The sequence below is a fragment of the Lagenorhynchus albirostris genome, chromosome 4 (assembly GCF_949774975.1).
Source record: "Lagenorhynchus albirostris chromosome 4, mLagAlb1.1, whole genome shotgun sequence".
In the NCBI taxonomy this organism is placed as follows: Eukaryota; Metazoa; Chordata; class Mammalia; order Artiodactyla; family Delphinidae; genus Lagenorhynchus; species Lagenorhynchus albirostris.
In genome coordinates this window covers 77,969,463-77,996,014 of record NC_083098.1, presented here as the reverse complement: position 1 = coordinate 77,996,014, position 26,552 = coordinate 77,969,463, and the positions used below count along the sequence as shown (strand labels likewise).

The 26,552-nt window shown below is 41.2% G+C and overlaps 1 protein-coding gene across 1 annotated transcript in view; it reads right to left on the bottom strand.

Annotated features, from left to right (window-relative positions):
- CORIN (corin, serine peptidase) overlaps positions 1-26,552 on the bottom strand; it is a 225,691-nt gene that overhangs the window by 91,802 nt on the left and 107,337 nt on the right. Inside the window, exon 5 of the mRNA XM_060148234.1 lies at positions 6,936-7,049. Coding sequence (XP_060004217.1) covers positions 6,936-7,049 — 114 coding nt within the window. The remainder of the gene's footprint in view (positions 1-6,935; positions 7,050-26,552) is intronic.

Below are 26,552 nucleotides of genomic sequence, written 5' to 3'. Positions count from 1 at the left end.
CATTTCGCCTGGGACAACCATCATAAGGGAAAATATAAGGACTAAAAAGAGATCCCAGTTTTCACCTTGACCGTACTATTTCCTCCCATTCAGCAGCAGAGGACACTAACTTCCCACCCTGCACCCCACTGCTACCACACACACACACACACACACACACACACACACACACACACACACACACAGGCTGAGTCAAGAAAGGTTATGATTTTGGTTCTCCTGCCCACTGAGCAGGGTTGGGGAATTTGTGCATCAAGATATATACATATCCTCAGGAAGTTTTAAAAGATCTTTCTGATTTTTATTTTCATCTCTTGTGAGAAGTTTTGAATCGGCATGCTAGAATCAGCAGTACCAGGGTCCTCACCTTGACCATCAGTGCAGAAGTACTTACATTACCTGAAGGAGGAGACAGGGTGGAGGGGTGACAGATTTTAAACCATACGAATTAATTTTTTTAAGCAGTACACTTCACTTTTTTGATGATAGGACTGGGAAATCAAATATTCCTTTCAGAATCTGATTAACCTGAGAACACACTAAAAATTTCCAACGTGGCCCCTCTGTGTGGCCTATTCTGGGATCCCCGGTAATTCATACTAAAGCACCTCATTGGACATATTTTGTAAATTAATGCTCACTTATTAACTTATTTCATAAGTGAAAATGATTCAAACATTTAAAAAAATTCCTCATTATTCACATAGGTGCAGATGCAACTTTCCACTGTTATGACTTTCTTGGTTAGATGCCATTTTCAGAGGTTAGATACAAAACTAGCTGCATTTGGAAAACAACTTGTTGCCTCCCTAAGGTCTGTGTAATTAGTAAACACACAGAGCCTTAACCAAAGGCACTGCACACCCAGAAATACACAGCAAATAGCAAAGATCACAGTGCCTCCTTTTATTGGAATAAATGTTTATTTGAACTGAAAAGAGATGTCCTCAGCGTAATTTGGGGCCAACGATCAACACCTGCAAAAGCTGCCTGCTGTGATTTTCTCATTCAATACAAGCATAATTTTGCGTAACCTAAGGTAGGTGTTTTTCTAGATACAGATCCTTTTTTCTGAAAGACAGCTTGATACAAAATGTTACTTCTGAAGTTCTTGCTTGTTAATATCTATTTCAGTCTGGCATCACAATGACTAACGTTTACCCCTCAAAATCGTCATTAAATGGAAGGGGAGAGCTAAGGAACAGAAAGCCTTTTATCATGAGCCTCGTTCAATTGGCTCAGTCTCTATGAGTCTATAAACATAATCATGCTGCCTCAACTCAGGATTCAAATATGGAAGCTCAGTTTCCATCCCGAGATGCCCTCGTTTTGAGATGACCAAAGAGGTTAACCAGTTTGCCCACAGTTGCCCAGATTATTACAGTGACCTGGGCTTCTTGACCTCCTGGGTTTTTTTCACCTATTGACTTCTAGCTCCAAAGGAGGATTTCTCAACTGCAGTACTGCTGACATTTGGGGCTGGGGGACTCTTTGTGGCGGGGAGCTACCCTGTGTCTCGTATGATGTTCATCAACACTCCCAGCCACTGCCCACTAAATGCCAGTAGCATCCCCTCCAACCTCCGCAGTGGTGACAATCAAACAGGTCTCCATACATTGCAAAACACCCCCCAGGAGTAATACTGCCCCCAGTTGAGAGCTACTGTCCTGGAATATCCAAACATCACCTCAGTCCAAGGCCAGTTCTAATCTCGTCGTTTCCATCAGGTCTCTCCACACCAAGCTGGCAACCAGTGATCTGCACTCTTCTCTACTCACAGGGCCTTTTTTTTTTTACACAATCTTCTTTTGCTCGGTGACATCTATTATATTGTTCTAAAACACTATATTTAATGATCTCTATTTTTATATGCCATTTCCCTGATTAGATTAAAAGTGTCATGAAGCAAGAAACCATGTCTTAACAGTCTCTACATTTACTAGGTATCTAGAACATGCTTCACACATAGTAGGAATTCAAGATTATTCAATAATTTGATTGATTCCGCATAATCAGACTGTCACTAAACAGAAGTGAACCTTCCACACATCTGAAGCTTCCTCCATCGGCATAGAATGGTAAACTTTTATTTTTATTAATGTGGTGGAAATCTTTCTAGTATTTACTTGTACCCCATCTTAGTAAAGAAACTATGGTAGGTACAGTTACTTTGTTTTTTTTTTTTTTTGCGGTACGTAGGCCTCTCACTGTTGTGGCCTCTCCTGGTGCGGAGCACAGGCTCCGGACGCGCAGGCTCAGCGACCATGGCTTACGGTCCCAGCCGCTCCGTGGCACGCGGGATCCTCCCGGACCGGGGCAGGAACCCGTATCCCCTGCATCGGCAGGCGGACTCCCAACCACTGCACCACACGGGAAGCCCGGTACAGTCATTTCTGATGACTCGGAAACATTATCTGGAATATCAGTTTTTATTTTGTGCTGTTTGGGTGGCCTCCTTTCTACATAGCTTCATGTGGTGCTGCTTTGAAAACCGTTGTGCATATTGTAGTATTTGTCTCCTCTACAATGTATCACGTGACCTTTGGCGGGGCAGGGGTGGGAGCAGTGTTGGGAGGAGGGAGGGCATGGAGAATAAGATCACAGCCACAATCACAACCATAAATCCTAATGCCCTTTGAGAGTTACTGCATGCCAGACACTGGTCTCTGTGCTTGACATCCAGTGATTCATTATTCTGCCCAACAATTCTAGAGGTAGTTACCATTACTTATTGTCTCCATATTACCAATGAGGACACTGAGGCCCAGAGAGACTGAGTAACTTTCTCTGTCCACAGAGGCCGGAAATGATAAAGAAGAAATAGGAAGACAGGCAGCCTGACTCAAGACCTTATAACATTCATCACTATACTGTGTGATAATTAGTATAACTAATTATACTAACTAGGATAATTAGTTAACTCAGTATAATTAGTTCACCACAGTCCTCAAAAATAAATCAACCAATGTTACCCCAAATTCAGAGCAAATGACTTCCAAAAGTATTTGACAGAGGTTTATGCGGCACAAAGTACGGGGACTTTGTGGCAACTATTTTCCCTGTGACAACCATTTCCCTGGAGGCTTTCTCATTCATTTGCTAAGCACCTGCTCTGTACCAGACACTGTCCTAGAGCTGGTTATAGAATCAAAATATCATAGAGGGCTTCCCTGGTGGCGCAGTGGTTGAGAGTCCGCCTGCTGATGCAGGGGACACGGGTTCGTGCCCCGGTCCGGGAAGATCCCACATGCCGCGGAGTGGCTGGGCCCATGAGCCATGGCCGCTGAGCCTGCGCGTCTAGAGCCTGTGCTCTGCAACGGGAGAGGCCACAGCCGTGAGAGGCCCGCGTGCCGCAAAAAAAAAAAAAAAAAAAAAATAAAGATCATAGACTGTTAGCAGCAAGAGAGACACCAGACACCCTCTAGGGCAGTGGTTTCAAACCTGGCTGCACACGAGAATCACTGGGGGAGTTTTACAAAGGTACTGCTGCCTGGGTACCCCCTCCAGACCAATGGAATTCGAATCCCTGCAGGTGGGGCTTCCTGGAGATGCAATTGTGCTGCCAGCCTTGATGACAAGGAAAACCTGGAGAAGTAGCCTGCCTCGAGCCACGGAGCTAGAAATTAAAAAAAAACAAAAAACAAAGAAAACCCTTAATCTTCAAAAATCTTTTCACTATACCACTAAAATTGCTCTAGGTGGTTAGAAATTGGTCCATTTTACTGATCAGGAAGAGACTGATAAACATGGCAAAATGAGTTGCCAGGGGCGGGGTCAGTAAGCAGGCCCAGATACCTGGAGAGCCCCTGTAAAAGACAATTATCTCGCTCAGCATAATAGAGCAACCAAACTAGACATTTTCCTGTCTTATGAATGATCGGAGTACAGTCATTCACCAAATTCGCACTTTTATGGACACGGGCAAGTCAAAGGCGGCACAGTTTAGAGAAAACAGTTAGATTTGGACCCATTCGGGAGTGGGTTCAAATCTAGCACTTTGAGCCACTGGCAAATTCATTCATGGCCGTGAGCCTCGGCTCTGCATCTGAACAAAAAGGAATAATACTTCGTTCGCTGAAAATTCAATCAAATCATGTAGGTAAATGCTTCTAGTACAGCTGATTAGGGAACTCACAAATAGCAAATCCCTTCCCTTCCTTCCTTGGAAGGCAATCCTCCTCCTGTACCCGCCAGGACCCTCAGAACGTGGGAAGCCCAGCAAAATTTCCTTCTCCCCGCAGGAGTATCTGTGGGTTGCATTCCAGCTCTGATTTGTATCCACGCCCTAATTCAGACTTAACACTATTCCTTCACTGCAGGGTGGTGACAACAGGAGGGTGGCACCTTCTATAAACATGCATGCTGAAATGCCACAAGCACTGAATGTTAAAGCTCAGAGGCAGATGTCCTTGGAAGGTCAGGAACAATTGCATGCAAAGCTCTCAATGTCCAACTAAGCATTGTCATAGACAAGTATTCTGAAGGGATGTATTTCCTCAACAAACTAAGCCAAATGGTTTTTGAAGTGTGGTTATGAAGAAGGCCCATGTCTTAATAAACTCTTGCACTCCTAGGATATTGCTGAATACCTTGCATAATAATAATACTGCCTTCTTTGTTCAGTCACTGACTAGGAAAATTTACTCCTTGAAATTCAGTTTCGACAAATGTAGCAGAAATCTCTTACTGTGTAAAGTGCAATGTTCAATGTAGTGGAGGAACATAATGATGAAGCCAGTGTTAGCCCAGCACTGGGGATAGAGGCACATGCAGAATTTGCATATGACATAACATGGGCCATAAGTGGGAGATAAACAAGAGATTCCACTGTAACTCCCATTACTGTATATAATTCTACTGAACCACTTAAAATCCCTACTAGGTGCTTTACAGAATATTTGTTCTCAAGTCCACAGCAATACTCCCTAACGTAAGTAAACATCCAAAAAAAATGTTTTTCATGTACAATCACATGCCATAGGTTTTTCTGAAGAGAGAATTCCAAATTATAAATACAAATATCTTAGTGAAAACATTTCCAAAAAATATGGTGGCTTAACTGAAATTCTACAGGATGCTAGATATTATGCAAAATAAATAAATGCATGAATAAATCAATAAATTAATTAATTAAAGGTAAGGGTATATAGAAACAAATAATTTTCAGGAAATACCAAGTCAAGATAAAATTAATGTGTTTTTTTTAAACTGTGGGATTTATCTGAACCTTTAATGAACGAATATGTATTGTAGCTCTCTATGAAGTAGATCTGATAGACAGCATTTCTCAAACTTATTTTTTTCCCAAGCATTTTTCAAGACTCAGGTACTATGGGACACCAGTTTGGGAAACACTGACCCTAAATATTACCACAATATACTGTCTTTCAAAAGTTATGGTAAATAAGTATCCTAACCCTTCATATGGATGAAGAGTTGGTCCTCCTGGCAAACACACCAGAGGAATCTTTCAACTCAGGTGAGCAACTGAGATGAGCCCTTATAAAGCCTTGGTAACCCCTACAGGGAATAAAACACAGCTTTTCCCACAGTAACTATTGCTGGTCATAGAACCATTAGAAAGCAATTTGAACACCATTGCACATGGTCGTGTTTTGGACGCAGATCCTGCAATGTATTCTTGAGGCTAATTTTTCCTTTTAATCTGTTGCATAATTGCAAATCAATTTGAAAACTGAATATAAATCTGATATGGATTGAATGTCTGTGTCTGCCCAAAATTTGTATGCTGAAGCCCTAAACCCCAACATGACTGTATTTGGAGACAGGGCCTGTGAGGAGGTGATAAAGGTCATAAGGGTGGGGCGCTAACTGAATAGGGCTCATACCCTTGTAAGAAGAGTAAGAGACAGCAGAGCTCTCTCTCCTCCCCTCTCCCTTCGCCTCTCCAAAGAGGTTATGTGAACACACAGGCAGATGGCAGCTGCCTGCAAGCCAGGAACAGAATTCTCACCAGAAACTGACCCTGTTGCACCTTCATCTTGGACTTTCCAGCCTCCAAACTGTGAGAGAATACATTTCTGCTGTTTAAGGCGCCCAGCCTGTGGTATTTTGTAAAGCAGCCCAAGCAGATAAATACAATATTGGATAAACCACCGTTTTAGTCAAAATGACTGATCAAATCAATGGTAAGTAAACTGAGGATGTTTAAGGCTGAATCTACCAATCCATGGATTCAAAACAGTTCTTGCCGTCACTCTCTCCAGATTTAGAGGAAGCATAAACGAACAAAAGATTTTGCATCTTCTGTGTCACAACTGTTAAAAATCATGAGGGTAAAAAATTTTCCTATTAAAAATATCCTTTTTTTAAAAAAGTTGACCTTTGGGGCTTCCCTGGTGGCGCAGTGGTTGAGAGTCCGCCTGCCGATGCAGGGGACACGGGTTCGTGCCCCGGTCCGGGAGGATCCCACATGCCGCGGAGCGGCTGGGCCCGTGAGCCATGGCCGCTGGGCCTGCGCGTCCGGAGCCTGTGCTCCGCAACGGGAGAGGCCACAACAGTGAGAGGCCCGCGTACCGGGAAAAAAAAAAAAAAAAAAAAAAAAAAGTTGACCTTTATACTCAAAGATTTAAAAACAAAAACAAAAACCCTCACCCAAACAAAGTAAACAGAAAGCATTTTCCCAGTTTTAAGATACTTTAAGCAAAAACACTTCAGTCCCTGATGTGTTCCAAAGCACATCTAGCTATCGAGTTCCTAATGAAATCGGGCCTTTGGAAGGTGTGCAAACATGCAGCTGTTACATGAAGTGAGGGAAGATAAACACATTTGCTCACTTAAGAAAAGCAAACTAAAAGAAGTCCACCCAAGTGCCGGGTGGTTGTCAGTACTGGACAATGGAATGGCGCTGGTTTCCAGGCCTCTGAATGGAATCCCTGTCCCCCCAGACAAACCCCACACAGCCTGTCACATACTGCAATGAGCCTCGTCACTCCAGTCGCCACAGTCGTTGTAGCCGTTACACAGCAGTTTCCTGGGGACACAGATGCCACTGGCACACAGAAAGCTCTCACCCCCTCCGCAGATCACTGAAAAAAAGGGCAGAAAAACAATGTCAAAATAAATAAGAGGTGTGTTTTTTTTCCCCTTTTAAAATTAGGAGAAATAAAGGACAGAAAGAAAACCTTTCCTTGCTATCCAACAGAGGTGCTTCCCAATTCCCTCAGTTTCATTATCACCAATTTTTCCCTGGCCTTCTAGAACATTAATTGTAAAATTACCTGGAAAGACTACAAAGAGTGTTTGCCTGAGAAAAGCAAAAGGAAATTCACCAGTGGGCTTTCACAGCACAAGAGAGCCGCCTCACCAATTGCACAACTTATGTGGGGAAAAAAATACCAGATGGGAGTATTTTTCTTAATAACAGAAAATTATTTCAAAGTGAAATATTATTTATTGAACAAACATTAAAAAAAAAAAAACCATCTCCTTCTACAGTGCTACTCAATGTCCTGCAGAGAAAGCTACAGTTACGAATAGTTGATACACGCTTGAACACAGGCTTAGAGACCCCATGCCTTGTATTTGGAATATATTTATTTACTTGTCTTAGTAAAAATGCCAGTTAAAAATGTCAGGGTCTATTTTGGCATAAGGAATGTGAAACAACATTCGCTGATAATATTTTCATTCTCTTCCTTAACACGGCTGCATTCTAGTATTCTTTGCTTTAAGTATTGCAGTGTTCTTTTTCTTCTCAAAATTCAACAAATATTCAATTGTTTCAAAATTACATCAGACACAGAATGTAAGAGAAGAAGCTAGAAAGAATTTTCTAAGGGAAACCATTAATGGAAGGATGTCAATTCAACGAAATGGGTTTTAAAATACCCTTCAATATGTGGTAATATGCATCAAATGCTTTTTAAATGTGTAAACCTTTGACCCAGAAATCTTATTTCTGGTCTTCATACAAAGGAAATGATTATGAATAAGTGCAAAATTTAATATTTAAGGATATTCACACCATCATGGTTTATCACAAGGAAACTATGAAATAACAACTATGCAATAATAGGAGACCGGTTAAATAAATTTTGATAGCTCCATAATAAGGAATACTGTTACAGCCATTGAAAATTATATTGTAAAAAGTAATGTCCTGGGCCAAAGTTCAAGATAATTTAAGTGTAAAAACACCATTTGGGGGACTTCCCTGGTGGAGCAATGGTTAAGAATCTGCCTGCCAATGCAGGTGACGCAGGTTCGATCCCTGGTCCGGGAAGATCCCACATGCCGCAGAGCAACTAAGCCCGTGCACCACAACTACTGAGCCCCACGCCACAACTACTGAAGCACACGCGCCTAGAGCCTGTGCTCCGCAACAAGAGAAGCCACGGCAGTGAGAAGCCTGCGCACCTCAACGAAGAGTAGTCCCCACTCAACTCAACTACAGAAAGCCCGCGCACAGCAACAAAGACCCAGCGCAGCCAAAAATAAATAAATAAATATTTTTTTTTTAAGTTTAAAAAATAAAAAAATTTAAAAACAGCATTTGGTTCTGAAAAAGCATAATACAATCTGGCCTAGAAAGAAGTATATCTAAGGTTACTATGATCATCCCTGGTATTAGGATTGAAAGTAATTTTTAGTTTCTTCATTGTATTTTACTCTGTATTTTACACATGTTCTTATAACGATCATGTCTTACTTTTATGATCCGAAAAGGAAAACAACTAACTTTTTTCATGAGTTCCCAATTCAGAGTAACGGTAAATAAATATAACCCTCCCAAAACGTGTTTCTGTAACTCTCTGTCTCCCTGCCACAAAAGTTAGTGGGATCAGCCTTGTGGTCTCCTGCGTGGTCACTGTCACCACCACCCCCCACCCCGAACCATGTTCCTTGATGAGATGAACCTTGTTGTCTAACTAAAGGGAACCAGGAAATATGGAACATTTAACTCAGAAGCTGAAATGCAGAGAAGTTCAGACTGAACGTTCCAGGCAATAAGGTCCATGCCACTCATATGTCCTGTGTTCCCCAGCAGAGTGGCTGGCACTCAGGAGGTTCTTAATTAATGGGCAAAAGTCACCTCCATCTCAATGGAGCACAATATATTGCCACGAGGCAAAAGAAAAAATGCAATTGATGGATTATTTTCCAACGCTATCACGGAATCAGTTTCGATTTGCTGAACATTAAGTACGAGTCAATTTGGTATGTTTCTTCTGATGCTAATTCATGTGTAAGCTTCGCAATATCAACAATGAAAGTCTGGTTTTCCATTATATCCCATGATTTCTGTATCAATACAAATGGCATCTATGGATTTCAACTGCCAAGACGTGAAACACGCTTATGTTTTGTATAGTCTTGGATTCAGCACAGGACTGTACTCCTATAGCTACAGACAGAGACTCCTAACAGGTATACAGGAAACCAGATATAAAATGAAAAACCAAAACATTAAAGATTTTACCGGTCAGTCTCTACAATAACCTCTCTCTAGGGTTAAGGGAAAATTTTCAAGGAATAAGTGTTTATCCTATCGTGAGACTGTTTCTGCATTATAGTAGAGAGTGCAGAAATTCCATCTGTCTGCATTTCAGCAGCTGCAATGCCTCAGAAGCATTATTGCATTCCCTACATTATGGCTCTGATGAGTCCTTGGGAAATGTAGCTGAAAGCTCAACATTAAATAGCTCCGAACATCTAGGTTTCATCTTTAAGGACCTACTCCAATAAAGCCATTCTTGCATATGGTTATATCAAACCTGGATCAAATTTAAAATACGCCATTGCTTGCATTGTTTTGATTATCGATATCCTGTGTCTTTGCTGATTCATCAGAAACTGACTTCTTTTGTGTGGTTTCTCGGTTGGAGATGCGGCTGCCCATGGTTTTAGGACATTGAAAATGGTTTCTTTCTTCTTATTCTTTTTTTGCAAGTTCTTTGGACATTCATAGTTTCATTAATCAATACTATTTTTGTACAATCAGGATAGCTTTGTACATTCTCTTTCTGTTTGATTTCTTCCTGACCTGTATTCAGAATCTCCACTTTGATTTGTGAAAAACTGTTCAACTAGCAAAGCATTTCAGACATATCTCATTTACAATTTCCAGAGAGCCCCATAGAGTACACAGGTAAGAATTCTATCACAACTTCCTTGGGGTAAGTGATAGTTTACAAATAGAGGAACTAGAGTATCATATGGTTAAGACAGCATCTACCCAAAGCCATGGAGTTAGGAAAAGGTGAAAACCACCCCAGAATCGTGAGGTCCTGGCTCCAGGCCTAATCCTCCACACCATACCCACTCCCCATTTCTAGTACACAGCCAAGTGATGGGCGCTGAGTTCAAGGGTACCAGGTTCAGGTAAAAGTTCAAACTTGGCTTTATTTTTCTCTCTAAACAAAAGATAAACGTCTGTCCTCAGGTGAACTGGACCAGATAAGATGACATTTTTGTGAGCTCTCGGTTTTTGGAGAACACACTGAGAGAGCTCTTAACAAGTTTCTGGAGAGATTTTTCAACCATAATTCACTGTCTTATGACAATCATCTTCCAATAGCCTTTAGACTGAGCCCTTAAGATGACGAAGGGAGATTCCCTGAGGTGAAGTCATGCTATACAGTCTTGACACCATTTCCACTAACACCATCTATAACACTAAGAGGTATATATTGGACTTTAAATCAATGGCAATGACTTTACAAGATTCTTTCATTAATTGAATGAATATTTACTATCTATTATGTGCTGGGCATTACTGTAGCAGTAATTACAGATACAGCAGTAAAGAAAACAAAACTACTTCCCCACCTTCACACAGCATGTATTCTACCGATCATCATCTGATAAAGATACTTTTACTAACTAAAGATGCTTCACCACCAAAGTTACTTACATTTATACACGTGACAATTAATTAATATTAACACAATGACAGCAGTATACAAAGACTTATTGCCTAAGATACTGGTTTACATGTCCAAATGATGAGGACAGTTATGAATCTGGACTTCTGAATTCCATGGATTCTGAAGAGTATACACCCCTGCGGATGCAGCTCTTTTCAGTCTTGTTTCTGAAAACAGTCTGCTGAAATAACATCCAGAGCCTGAAACAAACTTTAGAGTTTCTGCAACTGCTTCCAGCCCTATCAGTTCTCTCTGTCTGTGTCTTATGGGCAGCATTTATACTGGCAAATTCTCTCATTACTCTGCTTGTTAACTTTTAGAGTCTTTTCCAGAAATTACTCACCAGTCTCTGACTGCATAGTATCCTCATATTCATCGTGACTTTGAGTCCTTGTTTAAAGTCTAAAGCTCAAGGTCAACTCTATCTCTGAAGAGAAAGCCGACCTGGCACACAGCTTTGTCCCCTGCACCCATACTGAGAGCCTGTCAGCCCTTCATTCCACATGCTGCTCGAAATTAAGTTACTATAAATCACTATTGCTCTTACCTTTTACAAAGTTATTTGACCATATGAAAAAGAATGAGTGTAATCTTATAGCAGCTGATGCAAGAATACTTCTTGGGAAGAGTGTTGTATCTCCCCATAATAGGTTGATAAGAAGATTGGGGTGAAAGATAAGAGGTGAGAGAGGAGAAAGGAAATCCAAGTGGACGGTCAATAATTAAACTTGGTCTTTACTCTGCCTTCTAAGTCATATGTACTCGATGGCCCTTCCTTTTGTTGAACATTAAGATGTCTGGAGTAGGTATGGATGGATATCAAAAAGCTCTGTATGAAAAGAATGAGATCCCCCTGGAGAGAGAGGGGAAACTGTGCGGTTGGGCATTGTCTTGGGAGAGAGAGAAATTAAAAACTTGGTTGAGTCTCCCTGAGGGGCTGTATAGAGAAGACTCTTTGGAAAACAGAAATATCTAAAGGGACATTTCAAGTTGTTGATGGGAGGTGTAATCACTTCCTCCATCTACCATAGGGAATCAGCAAAGATTATGTTGCTTTCTAATATTCTCACTCATTTATTTAATCAATTTGGCACTCTTCTAAGAGCTTGAATACAGAATAGATCCCTTGCTTTGCAGACACTATAGTCTACGGAGACAAACAATAACAATTGATATAATAAGAAGAAAATTATTATATATTAGGTCAGAAGGTAATAAGTGCTATAAAGACAAAACAGAGTACAACAGACTAAGAGAGATAGGAGATGTGGGGATGGGGTAGTACAGGTCCCCAGATTAATTAGGGCGCCAGGGCAGGTCTCCTTGAATGTTGACATTTGAACAACAACTTCAAAGATGGAGGGAGTTAACCAAACCTCAGGGGAAGATTTCAGCCCAGAAGCAAAGACCCTCAGGCAGGAACACGGCTGGCAGGTATCAGGAACACCAAGGAGACAGACCCATGTGGCTAAAGCAGAGAGAGTAGAAGGGTAGAGAAGCTAAGGGATGAGGCAGAGAGGAAGAGAGGGCCCAACCACAGAGGGCTCTGTAAGGACTCTGTAGCTTAGACAAAAAAAAAAAAAAAAAAAAGAGTCATTACAAGGTTTGAGTAAAGAGTAGCATGATCTGACTTATGTTTTCAAGGATCTCTGCCTGTTGTGTTGAAAATACTCCAGAGAGGCAAGGGACACAGTAGGGAATAACAGTTAGGAGCCTATTGGAGCAATCCAGGAAGAGATGATGGCGGCTTGGAGGTGGTAGCAGGGGAGGGGCTGAGACACAACTGGGTACTGGACGTATTTTGAGAGTAGGGGCAGGAGGGTTTCCTGGCCCATTAGATGAAAGTCGTGAAAGGCAAGAGCCAATGATGGCTTCAAGTTTCCAGCCAGATGACAAGAACTGCCCTCCGCTGAGATGAGGAAGGCTACTGGAAGAGAAAGACCAAGGGGAAAGAATCAGGAGTTATCATCTGGACACGCTGGGTCTGACATATACAAGAGACGCCCAGCTGGAAATGCTGAGGAGACAACTGGGTACATAAGTTCAAAGTCCAGGAAAGAGGACAGGACTACAAATATACATATATGCACCATCAGCAAATTGATTTAAAGCCGGTATGCCTGGATGAGATCATGAGGGGAATGGCTAGTGAAGAGTAAGACTCAATGAGATGATGCAGAGAAGATGGATAAGGGCTGAACTATTAAACCTCCTGTGTAACAGCTACAGGGAAGAGGAGAAGCCAGCAAAGAGGCTGAGGAGTGGCCCCGGGGGTAGAAGGAAACCCAGCAGGTGAGTATGTTATCCTGGAAGCCAAGGAAAGGAAAGTGTATCGAAGAGGAGGAAGTGATCAGCTATGCCAGAAGCTGCTGCTGAGTCAGGTAAGATGAAACTGAGAAATGGGGATGTGGATAAGAGCGGTTTCAATGCAGCAGTGAGGACAAAAGTCTGATGGAGTATGTTTAAGAGAGAATGAGAAGAGAGGAAGTAGCTCCGAATGGAAGGACAAATGCTTTGCTGCAGAAGAGAACAGGTAAGTGGGGCAGTAGATTACAAGGGAAGTGGGGCAAAAAGAAATGCGGTTTTTAATGCTTTGTGCGAGTACATTCTTTGGAGGGAGCATGGAGTGGTATTAAGTTCTGCCTATAGGTTGGCTCAGATCAAATAAATGATGACCACTTTTGAAGATACAGGAGCTCGGGGATGGAGGATCATCAATGTCAGGAATATAGTTATAATCTAAAAATGAAGCCTGTCTTATACCTGCCTGTCCCTTTAATCCCATCACTACAGTGTGACTTCCTCAGAAGTTACCTGTCTTCTAAGGTGAGAAATCCTTCTCATTCTCTTCTTCCTCTTCTTCACCTGGTAGACCTCTGTTAAACATGGGGGGCGAGGGACACCCAGGCTAGTCCCTTTTAATAGTACCATCAGAACATGAACAAACAAACCCCTGTTACTTTACGACTCACATAATTTATATTAGCAGAAGATAAGTATTTGTTTGCTTATACCCTCTCCCTTCTAGAACGTATGCTCCTTAAGAGAAGGAACTTTATCAGATTTTCTCCCTGTTGTGTCCTGTCCTGAGTCTGGCGTGGAATCAAATATTTGTTAAATGAATAAATGAAGACTGAGAATAGAAGGTGCCCAGCAGGACCACGTGATCACTCCTATTTCTTGGTCCTACATGTTCAAAGGCAATAAATATCTTACAATTTTATTATTTTAATTGCCAGAGGAAGAAACTGCTGGTGAAATACGATAATCACTCTCTGTGATAGCAGGATACTCACTCAGACCCCCAGACAAGTCTGGCTTCTCAGTAGCATCTGCTCATATGTTAGGGCAATGAGTATCAAAGACCCTTCTACCTAAAATAATCTTTCCCACTGACTTGTGATGATGTGTCTAACATTTTCCCAACACCTACCCCCACGTTACCCATTCCCTGGGGTAAAATCGTGGTTTTTAGATGAACTCTAGGATACCAAGGAAAGGGACTTTGGGGCCACATCATGGGTTAAGGGGGTGTCTTGAGTCCCGTACTCCACTTCAACCAGAGAGCTCTACCATCACCTGCTTTGTATATTTGAGTCCGTGTACAATTTCCTTTGAAAATGGGTCTCTGCTACCAAAAACAAGTTTGAAAACGCCTTCACCCTTAAGATTTTAAGTGTTCAGTTCAAGTCTGACAGAGCTTTTAATTCATTTTCTTGGCAATGAACACTTAGCTCTGAATTTAATTATAGAATGTTTAGAGTTTCATTATATTGAGACTTGAAAGAATGGGACGCCAGAGGAGTAACTTCCTGAGAGGGGCGGGCATAGCAGGGAGGAGTTTAGGAAAGGTCTGAAACAAGAGAAATAAGCATGAGAGGTGAGACCTGGAGCCACAAAGAACTGAGGACAGGCCTGTGTGAAAACGCAGTGGGCCTGGGTCTAATACTATGAGGTAAGAAATGCCACATCACCTTGTTTTTCTAAATCAAGTTAATTCACTTAATCAAATTAATTCAATTAATCCCCACTCAAAAAGGTGAAAAGAAATATTCTTCAGGCATGTTTTTTGTGGGGGGCCTCTCCCTCCTTAGGGAGGTACAAGGATCCAAGGGAAGAACTGCGGAAGGGGCTTAGCTTTCAATTCTTCAGAGAATGGGTGGGGTGAGGGACTCACGGTTCTAAGCCCTCGGGGTTTATAGTAGACAGAACGCTCCATCACGTTTGTGCCACAGCAGGGTCATGACAGGGCCACGGTCCCCAACATCAGCTTTCCCGGCTGTCCCACGCAGCCATGCCTCTCTGAGACCCTGCCTCTTCCCCCAAGCAAGTAGTAACCAGTCCCTACTACGTAAGGGACATGCCAAAGCCCAGTCCCCTTCCAAGCCTTGGGGGATGCCTCCTCCATCCTCTGTGTCCACCTCTAACCCTCCCCCATGCCACCCCACTCTGCTCTATTATCTATAAATTGCTCTATTACACAGATTTTTCATTCATTGCAGAGAATGCAAATGACTCTATCAGCAACTTTCAACGTCTTTGTACCAAGGTAGTATATGGTAGGCGGTCAGTAATCCCTGTTGCATAAATGCACTTAAACAGCTCTTAATTTAGATATTCTAAAAATAGAAGTGCTACATGATTTCCTCTTTTATGATCTGGGGTGACCGTCTTGCTGTGAAGACAAGGTAAAACCGGTCCCCTCACTACAGTCCAACTCTGTAGTTCCAAGTCCCTCAGTGCCTATTATATAATATGTTTTTCTTAGTGAGGAATGATCTCTGTCAAACCAATGTTCAAAGCAAGTTCAAAACAACTTCCCCAATTAAATATCCTTAAGACGAAGGTACTCCTTGACTCATTTTTTTCCGCTGTGAAATAAAGCCATGCTTTGATTCAATGGAAACATTGCCAGCTGGCCTTCAGCTTAAATTTCTGAAAATAAGAGCTAAGTATACTTATCACCTGTCTGACAGCATGAAGGAAGATCTATCATTCTATAGAAAAATCAATCATTGTAAAATTATCTAAAAATCATTAGCAGGAGACAAGAATAGATTTGTCACTGGTGGCACTCCGATAGGAGAGGAACGGAAATAGAGTTTAGAAAGCAGTTCATGTCATCATTCAACATCTCAAGTCACAGTATAAAATAGAGTTAGATAAAACTTGCCCAGTAGATTTTAAATCTAATTAGACAGGGGAGAAAGTACAGAAAGAGCAGAGTAAAAAGCAGGAAGTCAAGCTTTATGATCAGGGACTGGCAGAAATAGACCGCCAAGCAGGTCTAAAGAAACTTTTTTAAAAGGAATCTTTGTTCATTCAATAGCGCAGAGAGAGAGAGAGAGAGAGAGAGAGAGAGAGAGAGGGAGGGAGGGAGGGAGGGAGGGAGGGGGAAATTTTTAAAAATAAGAAAAACAACTTCCAAATAGGGATTGTCTAATTAAAAGAATATACTAGTTTACTACCTCAAGTTTTAGTGTCTAAAAGACTTAAATAGGATTCTGAACCAATTTTGACAAAAATCATTGGTAAGTAAGATATACACCAGGACTCTGTCATTTATCATTTCCTGCAAATAAGTGCAATAACGTAACTTCAAGTTTCTAAAGAACATAAGCAAGTTAGAAACTACATATTTAGAGCTTCTCCGGTGGCACAGTGGTTAAGAATCCGCCTGCCAATGCAGGGGACACGGGTTCAAGCCCTGGTCCGGGAAGATCCTACGGAGCAACTAAGCCCGTGCGCCACAACTACTGAGCCTGCGCTCTAGAGCCTGCGAGCCACAACTACTGAAACCCGCGTGCCTGGAGCCCGTGCTCTGGAAGCCACCACAATGGGAAGCCTCCGTAACATAATGAAGAGTAGCCTGTCTCTGCAACTAGAGAAAGCCCACGCGTAGCAACGGAGACCCAACGCAGCCAAAAATAAATTAAAAATAAATAAATAAAAAAAGATGCCAATTCTTAAAAAGAAAAAAGAAACTACATGTTTATAGTTGACCCTCTTGTCAGGGATTATTATCAGGCAGGCAGAGATTTCTAAATTCAGGGTTTTTTTTTTTGCGGGGGAGGGAGGGGTGCTACTTTCTGAACTTGCTTTAGGAAATAAAACCTTTATTTTATAAACAAAGTAATTCTCACTTAGTGGTACTTAAAAACACTTCTGAGATTTTCTGCAAACATGAGGCTGTCTCGAATGATACTTTGTGATTATTCATTATGAATCACAAAATGATACTGATGATATACACACAACCTTTGGCAGATTTCAGACAGCTGTTGAATGTTTTCTATAAAACAGTTAATGCATGCGTACAAACCTATGAGAAATAAAGTGATATATATCATTTGGAAAGAAAATAAGTCTCTTGCATGCATATGGTAGTATCTAAAAAGTTATACATGTTAACATTTCTTTAGATCTTTATTAAATGTATAACTCGATCAAGACGTCTATGGAAAGACTTAGAAGAAAGATGAACAAAGAAAAATGATCAGATTTGAAGAGCGATTCCATGGTATTTTTCTTATTTGTTGGGCTACACAAATTGGACTGATGTCATTATACAAGTTAACAGTTTGTGAATTTCATTTTCAACTCAAACCAGATTTATTTTTAATCACAGTTTCTTTTATTTTTGTCTATTTTATGTATAGATAATCTAAAAGCTAGAACTAATTGTCTATGACTTTGCAATACTGTGTAGCCTGGGACCCAAAAATAAACATATGTATTTAGAATTTACTGTGAAAAAAACTTTGAAAAAATACCTTTCAAGGACAGATTGAGACAGGCTGGGTCCTGGGACCCTTTGGTGCAATGCTGGCACCTGGACAAATGTCTCCTCCAGCAACAAAATACAAAGAAACTATAAGGGACTAAAAATAGCCACATGCATACTCAATTAGGGCAAATTATGGACAACAGGATAGAAAAAGACCACAAACCCAGCTGCCACTTCTGAAGAGCTGGGAGCAAAAACTGGGTGTTGAGAGCAAAAGCAGGGTACAGAGCATGCTCCCTGCACACAGCACCACCAAAGGGGTGGGCAGACCACCTAAGCCCCCCCTCTGATCACCCACTGATCTGCCCCAATCCCCACCTCAGGGAGCGAGCAAGGGAACCTGTTACAGGAGCCCCAGTAAAGACTTGCCTGCATTTCTTGTCTGGCCTCTTATCAATTTCTATTGATTAAGGAAAGCCTGGTTGGTAACAAGATTACAGTTCTATGCTAATGTCTAAAAATTCACTTCCAATCCCATGAAGACTGTACTACATCACTTTCCCACTTACTCCCTATTGTTAGTTACTATACCAGAATATTCCAATGCATTACCATTCCTAAAAATTCACTGATCTTCAGGATACTGTAGGATCTCACTTATCTTCCAGATCAGATTGCCAGTAGCTGGAGGCCAAGATTCTGAAGCCCCAGGTTGGAGCTCTGTCCAAGACCCCGTCTACTTTCCATCGTCTTAACTGATCACAACAAACCCCATTCACTTGCCCCCATGCAGTAGGCCATGGAGACAGCACACGTTCCATGGCTTGAGTCAAGGCAGAGTCGGGAAAACCTAGATACTTCCAGTTACCTAACCCTTCAAGCTTAAACCACCCCCAAATAATCAAGTCACTTCAATTCTAAATGCTATTATGATTAAAAGAAAATGGCGAGAAAATTAATTCATAGACACTCATCTTAATATCCATACTGATATTGACTGGGTCTACAGACAAGGAAAGCAATTATTCACAATGATGACCCTGAGATAACAAAATAAAAGTCGTTCTGTAGAAAAAGTACAGACTTGGATTTAACTTAAGGTATCTGTGCCGCTTTGAGCAAGTTATTTAACCTTTTGGGGCTTCAGTTTCCTTATCTGAATTCCACCTGCTTTGGAATTGTCTTTGCGTATATATTAATCAGTAATGGATGTAAAGTACCTGGCACCGAATGACATAAAGCCCACTATGTCCTGTTTACTAAGACTGGTAAGTGTATAATTCACTTCTGAAAGATGGCCATCACAAAGTGCTTAAAAATGCCTTTTGCTTAAAGCGTTATCCTGCAAATAACTAGAGCGTCCTATTCTCCAACCTTGTAGATATAGCACTGCCCACTTAGACCCGGAAGTGAGGGCAACTGGATTCTTCGAAACAACCAAGACAACTGGAATAGAACATAGTCTGAAGAGATCAACACACATGGGAATCAATATAACAACGTCTAGGGAAAGAATTCCTAACGTTTCTTTGGCTCATAGACAAAAAAGGAAGTCAATTGCTCCAGGCAGGTTGACTTTTACTGTTGAATCGTTTGTGTCCTGTTAAATGATTTGCATGCTGGTGGAACAGAGAGGTCCCTGAATTCTCTCTCCCATGCTTCCTCCACTTTTCTGCTCTGTGTGCCCTCCACCACACAGCTACATAAAATCTCTCCTAGTATCCCTGGTTACCAGTATTATATATAACAAAGCCACACAGACTAAACCTGACATGGAAAAATCAGCCTTGCCTAAAACTAAATATAAGCACAATTTAATTAACTTGCATTCCAGAGTCATAGCTGCCAACTTACCAAGACTAGAAGACTGGGTACACAGTACCCAAGGGCTCAGAGGGAGGGGGAAAAAATACTAAATTTTTCTCCAAAGTCTTCACAGGATTCACATGTTCCTTCGTACCTGTAAACAGGAATAATGTCCCCTGTATACAAGATACGTGATCCAATGAGGGGGAGGGGGCAAAATGAGCCAAGGCAGGAAGAGAAGATAGGTTAATAGAGGCCGGAATTTCAGGAAAGACATACAGGAACTAGAAATGAATGGCAAGTAATCTGGCAACAAGGTCAGCCCTGAGTCAAGTAGGGAAAGGTTTACTTTACCCGTGAAAGGAGGAAAGACATTGCTGCAGATAAAGGGAAGTCAAAAACCATGTGCCTGTCACTATAAACTCTCAATACTGCAATTTGAGCTGTGATGTAGTCTCATCTAAAAATACTCTACTGATCAACCTTCTGTGTTTAAGTTAATCCTGGGAAACTGTATAACATGAGGGTCAGCCAGTGGTGCATGGGTCGGGGGACTGAGCTCAGCATGGGGGTGATGCCCTTGGGTAAAGGTCTATTTTCTTCCACTTGCCAAAAGGATAAGTAACATGCAGTTTCCAAGCAGGAGCACAAGATGGCAGCCATACGCAGCACACAGACCCTGTGCAGTGCCACAGGAGAGAACTCAGCTTGAGACCCTCACCACCTGACAGGCTATGGCAATTCACAGGGAATTCCAGCTGGGAGGCTTCTCATTTCTAAAGGGCATCCTTTGCTTGTGTCTGTAACTGGATAAATTTGAAATCATGAAATCGCACTTCTGCCAATTATTACTACAGAGAAATAAAAAGTCTTTCCCAATTGATGCCTACTCATATCTTTGGCACATTTTTCTATTGGTTTTCTTCCTTATTGATTTATTGAAACTCCATTTGTTTCAATTATTTTTCTCCAGGCCATCACTTATTTGTCTGTTAAGTTAATAGTCTCTGCAGCTATAGAAAATTTTACATATACGTGAGGTCAACTGTATCAGTCTTTATGGTTTATGTCTTTATAAACCATATCTATATGTGTCGTAGAAAAGAAACTATAGGAGGGCAGAGATTTTGTCTGTTTTGTTTCCTGCTACAGCCATAGGATATATGACGGACATACAGCATGGGCTAAATAAACTTTGCATTCAACCCAGAACCTTTCTAGAGCAGATGGAAAATATCATGGCCAAAATTAAGACACATATTCTGGCCAAGACACACCAAAAATAGGCCACAGAGACAGGTAAATCAAGTCAGGTTTCCTAATAGTCAAAGCTGATTCTGCCATGGCCGTAGGGGAAAGGCTACAGATTGACTGACTGATTGACTTTTGTTAAAGTAAGAAAGCCTCTTACATTGCTGAAATGACCAAAATATGAAATACACAGCCTGATCTGTATTTAATGGAATAGAATAAAAGAACTCTTGAGATGCTTGCCAGGTTTAAGTTTCCGCGAAATGCCAAAGGGAAGAAATTGGACGGCTACTTTCATGCCAGTGCCTTTCTTAACACCGACCACCAAAGGGATATCACATCATGAAGCAAAGCACAGAGCCCATGCTGTAACTGTGACTAGTGTCCAGATGTGTGACAGTATTTGAAAACAATTGTATTTTATGCATTTTTCACTAATCATGTTAAAATAAAATCACATGAAATCATTTTTCACTTCAAATAGACACGCAAATATGAATTCTCATAGACAAATGCATTATGGAACACTCACGGTACTTGGTGCATTTATTTCAGAATTGACTTTTTCCATTCTCATAGCAACCAATAATTGCAGAAATCCAGTTGTTAGTTTTATTTCAAGTGGCTTTATATACATTTTTAGAATTGTTATTTGTACCTAATGTGATTTTTGTGGAATGGAAATGATTTTTCAGCAAGTGATCTTATTACAAGATAATCTCATTACAAATGCCTGCTGGAAAGTCTCACCATGGTGCCCACATGGAAATGAAACTCTCCCCCGCTGTAGAAAAGGTCTTCTGAAATGTTAGCATCATAAGCTCCAAACTTCTCTGCTCTAAGAGCTTTGAAGAAAAGTGCCAGTTTTTCTCTGAAATTATCCTCCTAAGAAAACTTTGTGACAACCCTCCCAGGGCCGTTTACAAGTAGACAGAAAAGGAGGCCAAATACTTTGTGAAATTGGACTTGATTCGAAGGGCTCCTGGGAGAGCTCCCTGCCTAAAATATTTCCCAGCTGAAATTCCTCATTTTGGATTTTACTCATTGAATTTAAGCCAAAAGTCCTCAATTAAAAGGCAGTTCCTGAGGATTCCTCATTTACTCAACCAACCAAGAATCCTGGAGGCTGTCCGTAGACAGTGCTGGACATGGCAGTAATCATAATCATAAGGCCTTACAGAGACTAAAAGAGACAAGTCGTTATCAGTGATTAATACCTCCGGAGACAGCACTTTATGTATATATTTATCTTTTAAAAAAATATTGAAAAATTAGTATAAAAAATTAGGAAAAGGTAGAATCTAAAGAGTGGGACCCCAGCAAAGATACACCTGGGTAAAAAGGCCCCAGAGGACAGAGGGTCAACATAGGAGCAGCAGGGTCCACAGAAGGGGTGACAGTGAACTCCATGGGAATCAGAGAGGAGCGATGTCCTCTCTTGCTAAAAATTCCAGCCAGGATCGGATATCCACGACTTCAAGCTAATACTTATCAACCGCTTTCTATTTATCAGGCAATGTCTTAAAGGCTTTACCTTCATTTATACCTAAGAACACAGCCATGAGGTGACACCTCATGTATCAGAGGATGAGACCAAGGCTTGGAAAAGTTGATAACCTTCCCACATAACTTGGCTAATAAGTAGCAGAGCTACTTAATAAAACCTGAGCAGTGTGATTCCAGAGCCCATGCATTTAATATAAAACACTCAGGGGTTCTGTATTAGTTTCCTATTGCTGTTGTAAGAAACTGTCCCAGACTGGGTGGCTTAAAACAGAAGTTTATTCTCTCACAAGTTCGCAGGTCAGAAGTCTGACACGGTCCTCTCTGGGCTAGAATCAAGATGCTCACAAGCGCGTGCTCCTTATGGAGGCTCTGGGGGAGAATCTGTTTCCTTGCCTTTTCCAGCTTTTAGCGGCTGGGCCTCCCCTTCCTTGGCTCATGCCCCCCCTCCTTCATGTTGAAAGCCATCAACGTAGCATCACTCTAATCCTGCATGGGCGTCCACATCTCTTTCTCTGACTCTCCTCTTCTGCTTCCCTCTTCCACTGTTAAGGACTCTTGGGATTACATTGGGCCATTCAGATAATCCAGGAGACTCCCCCTATTTTCAGATCAGATGAGTAGCACCCCTATTTCCATCTTCAACTGTAACTCCCCAATGCCACGCAAATTAATATATTCACAGGTTCCAGGGTATAGGACAGGGAAATCCTTGGGGGGCCATTATTCTGCTAACCACAGACGCCTTGATATCTTACGAATTTTTTCTTAGCCTCTTACATACAGCCACCTGCAAATGACTGGCTCAGGAAAGTGTGCCCTCTCTCCCAAAAGACAATTGCACTCCTCTTCCCATTCCCTGTGTCAGAGATGCCATGATCTGGCATCTCTCTCTAGTCATTATTCTTGGTTCCAGGTTGATTCAGTCAATTCTATTGCAGGAGGAGCCCAGGGTGGCAGGGATCTTGGGCCATGCAAGATCACTAGGGGAAAACTGCTGTTCGATTCAACTCCTGTAATAAGAGTGTTCAAAAGACTCAGGAATGGTACTCTAAAAGGTAAATGAATCTGATATCGGGCCTTGGTGCAACGAAGAACCATCTGTCTCTTGCAGATATCAACCACATGTGCTTCTGACTTTCCCAAGAGGCAAGAGCTGAGCGAAGAAACCGAAGAGGACAGAGGCCTGACGAGAAGCCCGGCCTTGACCTCCCTCTCTTTCTCATTCATCATTAAGTAACCGAAATCCCTTTTAAAAACTCAAAAGAGCTACATGTGTGAGGGCAAAGAAGCTATGGGACTTCATGCTACTCTGTAGCAGGCATAGCAAAGGCAGCCAAGAGGTAGCTGCAGAAAGCTGAGCAGACAGACTAGTCCCCCAGCCAGGACCACCTACATAATTTGCAGGGCTCAGTGGAAAAATGAAGATGCGGAGATCCTTGCAGGGAAAAAAAGTGCTTTAAAAATACTATTATACAGGGCTTCCCTGGTGGTGCAGTGGTTGAGAGTCCGCCTGCCAATGCAGGGGACACGGGTTTGTGTCCCAGTCCGGGAAGATCCCACATGCCGCGGAGCAGCTGGGCCCGTGAGCCATGGCCGCTGAGGCTGCACGTCCGGAGCTTGTGCTCCGCAGCAGGAGAGGAAACAACAGTGAGAGATCCGCGTACTGCAAAAAAAAAAAAACCATAAAACAAAAAACTAATATACAGTCCCTCCCATCAGGACACTTGCACAAACCTCTTAGATAGCCTCATCCACCAGAGGGCAGACAGCAGAAGCAAGAAGAACTACAGTCCTGCAGCCTGTGGAACAAAAACCACATTCACAGAAAGACAGACAAGATGAAAAGGCAGAGGGCTATGTACCAGATGAAGGAACAAGATACAACCCCAGAAAAACAACTAAATGAAGTGGAGATAGGCGATCTTCCAGAAAAAGAATTCAGAATAATGATAGTGAAGATGATCCAGGACCTCGGAAAAAGAATGGAGGCAAAGATCAAGAAGATGCAAGAAATATTTAACAAAGACCTAGAAGAATTAAAAAACAAACAGAAATGAACAATAACTGAAATGAAAACTACACTAGAAGGAATCATTAGCAGAATAACTGAGGCAGAAGAATGGATAAGTGACCTGGAAGACAGAATGGTGGAAATCATTGCTGCAGAACAGAATAAAGAAAAAAGAAAGAAAAGAAATGAAGACAGCCTAAGAGACCTCTGGGACAACATTAAACGCAACAACATTCGCATTATAGGGGTCCCAGAAGGAGAAGAGAGAGAGAAAGGACCCGAGAAAACATTTGAAGAGATTATAGTTGAAAACTTCCCTAACATGGGAAAGGAAATAGCCACCCAAGTCCAGGAAGCGCAGAGAGTCCCATACAGGATAAACTCAAGGAGAAACATGCCGAGACACATAGTAATCAAATTGGCAAAAATTAAAGACAAAGAAAAATTATTGAAAGCAGCAAGGGAAAAATGACAAATAACATACAAGGGAACTCCCATAAGGTGAACAGCTGATTTCTCAGCAGAAACTCTACAAGCCAGAAGGGAGTGGCATGATATACTTAAAGTGATGAAAGGGAAGAACCTACAATCAGGATTACTCTACCCGGAAAGGATCTCATTCAGATTCGATGGAGAAATCAAAAGCTTTACACACAAGCAAAAGCTAAGAGAATTCAGCACCACCAAACCAGCTCTACAACAAATGCAAAAGGAACTTCTCTACGTGGGAAACACAAGAGAAGAAAAGGACCTACAAAAACAAACCCAAAACAATTAAGAAAATGATCATAGGAACATACATATCAATAATTACCTTCAACATGGATGGATTAAATGCTCCAAACAAGAGACACAGACTTGCTGAATGGATACAAAAACAAGACCCATATATATGCTGTCTACAAGAGACCCACTTCAGACCTAGGGACACATACAGACTGAAAGTGAGGGGATGGAAAAAAATACTCCTTGCAAATGGAAATAAAAAAAAAAAAGGTGGAGTAGCAATACTCATATCAGATAAAATAGACTTTAAAATAAAGAATGTTACAAGAGACAAGGAAGGACACTACATAATGCTCAGGGATCAATCCAAGAAGAAGATATAACAATTAAAAATATATATGCACCCAACATAGAAGCACCTCAATACATAAGGCAATGGCTAACAGCTATAAAAGAGGAAATCGACAGTAACACAATAATAGTGGGGGACTTTAACACCTCACTTACACTAATGGACAGATCATCCAAAATGAAAACAAATAGGGAAAGAGAAGCTTTAACTGACTCAATAGACCATATAGATTTAACTGATATTTATAGGACATTCCATCCAAAAACAGTAGATTACACTTTCTTCTCAAGTGTGCGTGGAACATTCTCCAGGATAGATCACATCTTGGGTCAGAAATCAAGCCTCAGTAAACTTAAGAAAACTGAAATCACATCAAGCATCTTTTCTGACCACAACGCTATGATATTAGAAATGGGGAAAAAAATGTAAAAAGTACAAACACATGGAGGCTAAACAATACGTTACTAAATAACCAAGAGATCACTGAAGAAATCAAAGAGGAAATCAAAAAATACCTAGAGATAAATGACAATGAAAACACAACAATCCAAAACCTATGGGATGTAGCGAAAACAGTTCTAAGAGGGAAGTTTATAGCTATACAAGCCTACCTCGAGAAACAAGAAAAATCTCAAACAATCTAACGAAAGAAGAAAAAACAAAACCCAAAGTTAGTAGAAGGAAAGAAATCATAAAGATCAGAGCAGAAATAAATGAAATAGAAGCCAAGAAAATAATAAAGATCAATAAAACTAAAAGATGGTTCATTGAGAAGATAAACAAAATTGATAAACCATTAGCCAGACTCATCAGGAAAAAGAGGGAGAGGACTCAAATCAATAAAATTAGAAATGAAAAAGGAGAAGTTACAACAGACAACGCAGAAATACAAAGCATTCTAAGAGACTACTATAAGCAGCTCTATGCCAATAAAATGGACAAATTCTTAGAAAGGTATAACCTTCCAAGATTGAACCAGGAAGAAATAGAAAATATGAACACACCAATCACAAGTAATTAAATTGAAACTATGATTAAAAATCTTCCAACAAACAAAAGTCCAGGACCAGATGGCTTCACAGGTGAATTCTATCAAACATTTAGAGAAGAGCTAACACCCATCCTTCTCAAACTCTTCCAAAAAACTGCAGAGGAAGGAACACTCCCAAACTCATTCTATGAGGCCACCATCATCCTGATACCAAAACCAGGCAAAGATACTACAAAAAAGAAAATTACAGACCAATATTACTGTTGAATATAGATGCAAAAATCCTCAACAAA